This window comes from Octopus bimaculoides, chromosome 7, assembly GCF_001194135.2.
Source record: "Octopus bimaculoides isolate UCB-OBI-ISO-001 chromosome 7, ASM119413v2, whole genome shotgun sequence".
Lineage (NCBI taxonomy): Eukaryota > Metazoa > Mollusca > Cephalopoda > Octopoda > Octopodidae > Octopus > Octopus bimaculoides.
This window is the reverse complement of record NC_068987.1, coordinates 72,878,366-72,887,416: the sequence shown is the minus strand read 5'-3', so window position 1 is coordinate 72,887,416 and position 9,051 is coordinate 72,878,366. Positions and strand designations below refer to the sequence as shown.

Below are 9,051 nucleotides of genomic sequence, written 5' to 3'. Positions count from 1 at the left end.
CTTATGGTTACTGTATTGAAAGTGTTTTGCGTAGGATGTGTGCAGTACCCAGTAGTGCAATTTTCTGTATGTTATTATTATTATTATTATTATTATTATTATTATTATTATTATTATTATTATTATTATCTATGTCTGGATTTACTTGTGCAAAATTCTTGTTATTTCTATCTAAATTTCATTGGATAATACATTTTTATTTAATTTTTTTTTTTTTTAAATTTTTTTGAGATAGGGATGGAGGTGTCAGAAATATGACATTATAAGTGAGAGGGGAGAACTCTAGTTTACATCCTCAGCAGCTGTCTAGAAGTCCTAGACAAGGATGCTCATGTTGGCATTATCATCAACTCGTGAAGGCTATCTGCAGTAAGATTGACCATTGTTGGTGCCTCTTCTCAGCAAAATAGACTGTATCATTGTAAAGTAATCATCATCATCATCAATGTCATCAGCAAAATAGACTGTATCATTGTAAAGTAATCATCATCATCATCAGCAGCATTATTCCTACCTAACCCTAACCCTAATCCTATACACCGGTTGTGCGCATTCTTTACCTTCATCATACTTTTATCATGCCACTGACATTAGTGAAGTCACCAAGTAATTTGCAAAACAGAAAAAAGCTCTAGAAACCTCACCCCCACCCATCAACTAAGTGGGTGGGGAGTATCTGGGAGGAGGATTTGGCCTTATACCAAGTGTAGAGAGGCTAAAATATGCCAGAGGGGCTAGCACTAGCACACGTATCCTTCTATAGAGGAGATACATGGCTACCCTACATTATGTAGCTGACAAGAAAGCAAAGATGGTAGTGATGGGATTCCAGAGCAAAATAAAAACTCTCAAGGTACTAAACCAAACAGTCAACTTAATTTACCAGCTGTCCACCCACTACTTTTTCTTCACTTGTTATTCTGTAGCTTCTCACTCTGACTCAACATCATCTCCAGAGAAAATTGTTGAAATCAGAAACCAAAATGAAAACATTTCATTTGACAACGATGTTATTGAGGAGTCAATAATCATCAACGATGATGATGATAATGATGATGATGATGATGATGATATTGTCATACCCACCACTTCTTCAACTGAAGCCACTGAAATCAAGAGAGATTCCTCGAGTAAGAGTTCTATTTCTTTTAATCACATTCTCTTTTTAGCTCTTTTGTAATCAGGCATGGCAGTGTAGTTAGGTTTGTCAATTTGCAACTATGTGGTTTGAGGTTCAGTCCCACAGTACAGCACCTTGGCTGAATGTGTGGTATTAGATTCCTGAACTGACCAATGCTCTGTGAGTGAGTTTAGTAGATGACAGTCCATCGTATATATATATATATATATATATATATATATATATATATATATATATATATATATATATATATATATATATATTAATATATATATACATGTGGCAAATGAGGGCATACAAACACAAGTAGAAAGACACATACATATATGTGTGTGTGTGTACATATACATACATATGAGGGGGTACTGAAAAGTTCCTGGCTTTAAGGGTATCATGAAAGGCTTGGTTGGAGGGCCAACCTTCTCAGTTCTTTTACAGGGCTTATAAAAACTGAAGGACCACTGCAATAAGTATGTGAATCTGAGAGGGGAACATGTTGAATAAAATCATAATTAACCGATCCTCCTGTATTTTCTTTTACCAAAAGCCAGGATCTTTTCAGCACCTCCTCATATATTACAGGTTTCCACACAGCTTATGTTTACCAAATTCACTCACAAGACACCAATCTTCCCAGAGTTGTCGAAGATACTTGCTCACATGGCAGCAAAACAAACTTTGTAACCATGCCCCTATCTATACAGCCATGATTGCATCTATATATTGATCCTTTCAATTATTTTGAAGTTTCCACAATTGTTCTCTATCGTGGGGATTTCATTGTTTAATGATGTACACCTGGTTCTCTGAACTCATTCATAAATAAGATAAGATGTGGGTTGGCAATTAGATTTCAAAGAGTTTGAAACATTGTATAGATGTAAATACTGAAAATTTTTTCATCTTTAAAAACGAAATTAATCGTTTGAAAAACAGTAACTGGATTAACAATAATTCAGCTCAGATATTTAGTAATTAGCCATTATTTAATCTTTTATATATAAGCCCATGGAGGAGCTTCCATGAAGCAGCCAAATCTTCTTTATTGACACTCCTAAAAACAATTATGAGGTAGTTGTTAAGAGTGTGGCATTAGGAAGTGGAGCAAGGAAGATCATATGATAGGCTGATGGGTTTGTATGAATTCCTAGAATGGTTGGGGAGCTTACAGTAAACTGGTAAGCTGGAATAATTATGTTATTGGTGACTGATCATATTTGTCATGTTAGGGGTTAAAGGGAACCTACTTGCTGTTGGTCAGAGGTGATTACTGGGTGGAGTTTTATAAAAGCAAATACTATTGAAAGAATATTATTAAATCTCTCTCTTTTCATGGTTATAGATGACAGTGATCATGGGCCTCCACACCCTCATGATCCCTCACAACATAGTATATTATATGACTGGTCTTTCTGAAGTCAGCTGTTAAAATCGTCAAGTATTTTCTCTCTCTGTCTTCCTTGGCTTCTTCCTTTCACTTCCCTGGTTGCCACCAAAAGCTCAAGGCATTCTCTTCTCTAATGGTGTCCAATGAACTGACTCTGTTGTCACTTTATGTTGTTGAAAAGCTCTCTGGTGGTTTTCGCTTGTCAAACCTCAATGTTTGCCACTCTACCTTCACAGAACAACTTCAGTATTCTCCTAAAGACCCACCTCTCTGCAACATTTGTACTTGTTTCTAGATGTTCCAGGTCGCACAACCATATGTAAGCATGAGTTCTACGGCTTCATTTTTCTGTGTATTTGTGGACCTGTAATGCATTTCTTTGTACTTTGTCACCAAAGGCACTAACAGCTCAAAGGCACCAAAGGCACTAACAGCTCAAAGGCACCAAAGGCACTAACAGCTCAAAGACTACATTCTTGAAGTTGGTGAGCTAAACCAAGACACCCTAAACTTAATCACTAGTAAATAATGGATTTCTAAATTAACAGAGTGAAAAATCAAGTTTTTGCAGTGTAAAATTCCCTAGTGTTGACTAATCTCTCATTTCTTTCCATTAACTTTAGATAAATCTGCTGATCAGTTGCAATTAGAAAGAAAGACTAAAACATTACCAGCTGCAGTAGAAGCCTCTAATGTTTCTGATCCAAAAACCATCGAAGTAAGATTTAAGTATTTATTAATTATTATTATTATTATTATTATTAATTGACTCGTCCCCTCCCCCAAAATTGCTACCTTTGTGGCAAAATTTTAAACCATTATCCTTATTATTAAAGTGGTGAGCTGGCAAAATCATTAACATGCTGGACGAAATGCTTATTGGTATTTCGCCCGTTGCTGTGTACTGGAGTTTAAATTTTGGGAGCGGGGGTCGATTAAATAAGTACCAGTTACACACTGGGGTTGATGTAATCAACTTAATCCCTTCTCCCAGGCCTTGTGCCTTCAGTAGAAAGGATCATCATCATCAACAACAACAACAACAACATCATCCTCATCAAAATCATTAGTATGCTGGACTAAGACTAAATGATTAGCGGCATTTCATCCATCTTTATTTTCTGAGTTCAAATTCCACCAAGGATGAGATTGAACCTGGAATCTCATGCTTGTGAAGTGAACTTCTTAACAATACAGTTGTCTGCCAGTTCAGACAGCTCTCACTTATATTCAGGTTAAGCAAAAAATTTGACCTATTTTAAACTGATCTAAATTAAAACCTCTCATCAATATTTCATGCTAATTAAGGTGATGAGCTGGCAGAATCATTAGAGTGCTGGGCAAAATTCTTAGGAAGCAATTCATCTGTCATTTATGTTTTGAGTTCAAATTCCATTGAAGTAAACTTTGCTTTTCATGCTTTCTGGATTGATAAAATAAGTACCAGATGAACACTGGGGATGATGTACTATATTTAATCTGTCCTGCTAAATTTAAAAACCAATATTTCATTGCAAACATCAGCCTCACAAAGACTAAGTTATTGCACTAAATTTTTCATTAACAAATGTACTCAAACAAAAGCAGTGTATTTCTACAGAAATATGGTAACAAAAAGGTTAGAATACTGTTGAATTAAACAGGAAGTTATCTCATACTTACATATAATCCAAAAGTAATTTCATTAGAACAATTAATCTGCTTCTTTTTCTGAATCTTTTCAGCTTTGGACTCATCTGAAGAGCTGTGGCTGTTTCTTCTTGGAAAATACAGAAATTTCAAGTCACCACTTTAAGCTGAGTCTGCCTAATTTCACCAATGTATGGTTCACAATACACCCAGTGTTTGGACCAGAAAATCTCTCAAGGGAAGGTATGTTGACATCTAATATTCACACATTTTTGTGGCATTACCATTAGTTTCTTGTTCAATTTTTGGCATTGGCACAGGATAGGATTGTGGAAATTTGGCCCTCATTGATGTTATTGTCATGGCTGTTTAATCCTAGCTCAGCTTTGATCAAATAGTCGTAAACTTAATTATAAATAGTTATAAATCAGCTTAATGTTGTAGGGTAAAAAAAGTGTAGTTCATCTACCTCACAGAACTAGAGCATTAACAAGCTATAATGTACTGAAGAGAGTGGCTAATAATTGAGCCATGATGAACACCTACCTGCAGAATAATTTCCTCGTGGAAATCATTACTAACTCTCATTTTACTGAAGGTATATTTGTACATAGCTTGCACAGCTCTCACATAGGAAAGTAGATTTGGCTGATATTTCTAGCAAGTCATGTATAAATACTGGGGACCATATTCAGAATCTATGCAGTGTTCTAACACTGTGGTCACTTCTAAAATAAGCTTAGCAATGAAATTATATCTGTTGTTTTAAATACAGGATTAATATTCTTTTTCAGACCCTCAAATTGATACAATGCTCTGCATTTTCAAATATAAACCAGATGGAACCAAAGGCTTTCTTGCACTCAGTGAGATGAAGACAAAATCTGGAGTAAGTTCTAACATGTTGCATATTTAGACTGCAGCCTCAATTTTGTCCAATGTTTCATGAAACTATGCATCAGAGAGAATGTATCATGAGGATCATGTATCATGTTGTTAATACTCTTTGATATCCCAACCCATAAAACAAGAATTAGGAGTCAAAAGTATCTCCCAATTGGGAAGTCATACATATCAACCCTAAAACAGGAATTGAACGTTACTTTTGACTCACACACACATATACATGATGGTGACATTTCACTCCTGACCAGAGAAGATCATCACTGACCTTTAAGAAAACTGTGCACACAGAGAAAATTATATTTTACACATGCAACTCTGCTGGTGACTAATGAGTCCAGCTATTGATTGACATACATCTGAAGCTACAGCAGATGAGACATCCCCTGTTCACTACACCAGTGGTGGGCTTTTGAGCAGCTCACTTAAGTTCAGTGTGCAAAATGTGTTTCTTCAAAAATTCCCACTATTTCCTTTACTCATTTCTAACATTGGTGATGAAGATAACCATTCCTTACCCAATTGACCTTTCATATCTCACATGTCTTCAATGGGGACTATAAGTACCAGGGCACAAAACTCTCAGCTCTTGAGTCAGTCCAGTGCTTCTGCTAAATATTACTAAAAATATATAGAGTCCACCAAAAAATGTGTACACACTTCAAGAAAGGAAAAAATATTTAACTTCTTTAAGTATCTCTATAAATATAAACACCTCTTTTGGTGTTCTATCAAATTGCAATAACACTGAATAAAAATATTTATACAGATTTTTTCCTTTCTTGAAGTGTGTGTACATTTTTATGGCAGACTCTGTATATACTCATATATACAGAGTTCTCTTTATCCTGTTTACATCACCATACTTGTGTGTGCGTGTGCGTGTGTGTATAAAATGTGATGTTCAATGATTTTATGGTTTTCTTAGTTATGCTATTTCATTGGTATTTCTGTGTCCTGCTGAGTCACTCATCATTTTACTTTCAGAGATTTTGTGTTCGCTGTGATTTATCTGCTGGGCATTATATTCTTATCCCTTTCACAACTGGCTGCAGGTTCCGTCCTCGAAGTGCGCAACCTCAAGAAGATATTCCACTTGTCAAGAAATCTCCTTCAGGGGAGATTACTCTGACTACTCCTTTCAAGTAAGTTATCTACTTTGCTTTGATAATATGTGTATATTTTACACTTGCCACATTTAGTGGATAAAACACAAATCTCTTATCATTTACTTATCTACTTTGCTTTGATATATATTTTACAAACAGAGTTCAAGGTCAGTCTTTGCCAAGCGGCTTTTCATTTTTGCGTAATTTAGACAACAACATATTCACTGCACCCTATATATATATGGGGAATAAAAAGCATATATTAAATGTATTTTTTCTATTGTCTTTAGGAAATCTCTGGAAAAAATATTTGACTTATGTGACCTTGACAAAAATGGCAAACTCAGTCGCAAAGAACTTAGTTTTTTCCATTATTGTACAAGTGGAGAACAGTTAACTGCTCAAGAGTGGCAGATTGTTGAAGGTAAGGCTTTCATTTATTTTTGTCTTGGATGCATTCTTTAGAAGTTCTTGGGGAATTAGGTGCAGGCATGGCCTGATTGAGATATTTGCTTCACAACCATGTAGTTTCAGGTTATGTCCCACACTGGACAAGCTTCAGGCTGGCCAAAGTCTGTTCTGTAAGTGAATTTAGTTGGCAGAAATTATTGTGACAGATTTTCTAGAACCAAATGCTCTTGCTGTTGCCAACCCTCACCTGTTTCCAATCAAGGTATTAAGCCCCATTGTCTACCAAACAGTGAACAGCCTGGGTATGATTATGCAGTGAATTATCAATAAACAATGCCATTTCAAAACTGAGTCTTTTGTTTACAAAGATTGTGCAACATTTCAAGACATGTCAAGAAGCCCAGGCATGCTTTTGCAATCAACTGCAAGAAAATAGCATCACCAGTATTAGTAGTGAGGCTGATGTTTGTTTACAGTCAACAAACACATCTGGATGAGAAGTATTATGAACACACACACACACACGCATGCACACATGCACATACACACACACACACACACACTTTGTCTAATTAGAAGATATCCTAGAACATTCATTCTTTGTAAAGAACTGATCTTTGCAGCAATGATCAAAATTAAACACCAATGTTATTGCTATTCTCTAAAATACAATGTCAGTTTTTTTTTTCTGTAAGAACTACATCGGCTACAGCTTGTTCTGTAACCCTAGGTCATATGAGATTGAGCAGACCTATTATCAAAAGCATTCCAACCATGATCATTACATCATTTTAGTGGTATTGTTATCATTATCATTGTCATTGTCAACATTTTATATCCATTTTTCTATGCTGGCACAACTTTGACTTGTTTTCTGAGGCAGAATTCTATGACAAGATGGCTTTCTTATCAACAACCATTCAACTCACCTCCTACAACATACAATGACGTAAAGGACTTATTCCAAAATTTTGCCCTCCAATCTAAATATTTAAAGCTTGCACTATTTTCTCTTTCAATGCAAATATATAAATCTACTCTATTTCTTCCTCCAATATCTGTAAGCCTGCTCTACTTTCTACTCTAATCTAAACATGTATATGCATGTATTATTTTCTCCTTTAAACCCATGTAAACCTGTACTATTTTTTCCTTTAATTTAATCATATGTAAGCTTGTACTGCTTACTCCTCAAATCTATTTTCTCCGCCAGTCTAATTATCTGCATGCCTGCACTACTTTCTCCTCCAATGTAAACTTATTAAATCTGCTCTGTTTTCTACTCCACTCTAAACATGTAATCCTGTACTATTTTCTCCCCTAATCCAAACATGTGTAAACCTGTGCTACTTTCACCTCCAGTATAAACATGCATAATACTGCTCTACTTTATCTTCCAATCTAAACATATAAGTTTGAACTATTTTCTCCTACCATCTAAACCTGAAAACCTGCATTATTTTCTCATGTAATCTAAACACATAAGCCTGCATTCTCCTCTAATCTAAATTTATGTAAGCATTTATCATTTTCTCCTCCAAAATAAACTTCTGTAAGCTTGCACTATTTTCTCATGTAATCTAAACATTTAAACCTGAACTATTTTCTCCTCCAATCTAGATATGTGTAAGCATGTATTATTTTCTCCCCTCCAGTTTAAACATGTTGTAAGCCTGCAATATTTTTCATCATTACCTCCAAGCTAAACATGTTCAGCAACTATGCAGTGTTTTCTATGCCATCCCAATTCAACCCAATTTTCTAGTTTAACAACTTCCCCAAAATCTCCATAAGTAAATACAAAATCATTGCTTTTACATGTATTTTATCTACATCTACTTCAAGATGAAAGAAAACGAGAATGTGTGTGCATTTGTGTGTGTGTGTTTGCATGTGTGTGTGTGTGTGTGTGTTTGCATGTGTGTGTGTGTTGGTGAGTGCGTGCGTGTATATGTGTGCGTGTGTGTTTGTGAATCTACCCACACATATGAAGAGTGTGTGCGTGTATGTGTGTGTGCTTGTGTGTTTGTGAATCTACCCACACATATGAAAAGTGTGTAAGTATTTGTGGGTGAGAAAAAGAGAGGAGCAGATAGAGATGGACAAAGAAAAAGAGACAGAAACAATGAGAGCAGTGAGAGTATGTGTATCTACGCATGTCTAGCTTTGCATGTGTGTGTGAGTGGGTGTCTGTGTGTATGTTTGTGTGTAGGTCTGTGTGAATGAGCAAGTGTATGAATATGTCTATGTGAGTGTGGCCTAAAGTTTTATTTTTATGTAATTTTCATGTACATATATATCTTTGAATCTGTGTACATTGTGTCAAATGTCTCCATATCTCCTTGCATTTCACTGGAGAAGGGGGAAAAGTGGAAGTCCGGTGTTTTTGTATATGTTAACATCTTTATATGCATGCTCTAGGTGTAAATTTATATTTCAGTACATATGTATTGACATGCGCGCACGCGCGC

General features: G+C 35.6%; 1 protein-coding gene across 1 annotated transcript in view; it reads left to right on the top strand.

The window, feature by feature from the left end:
• The window catches only part of LOC106869675 (EF-hand calcium-binding domain-containing protein 7), a 49,627-nt gene that overhangs the window by 19,605 nt on the left and 20,971 nt on the right, over positions 1 to 9,051 (top strand). The window contains exons 7-12 of the mRNA XM_052969435.1: positions 764 to 1,130; positions 3,152 to 3,246; positions 4,253 to 4,400; positions 4,952 to 5,046; positions 6,048 to 6,205; positions 6,460 to 6,593. Coding sequence (XP_052825395.1) covers positions 764 to 1,130; positions 3,152 to 3,246; positions 4,253 to 4,400; positions 4,952 to 5,046; positions 6,048 to 6,205; positions 6,460 to 6,593 — 997 coding nt within the window. The remainder of the gene's footprint in view (positions 1 to 763; positions 1,131 to 3,151; positions 3,247 to 4,252; positions 4,401 to 4,951; positions 5,047 to 6,047; positions 6,206 to 6,459; positions 6,594 to 9,051) is intronic.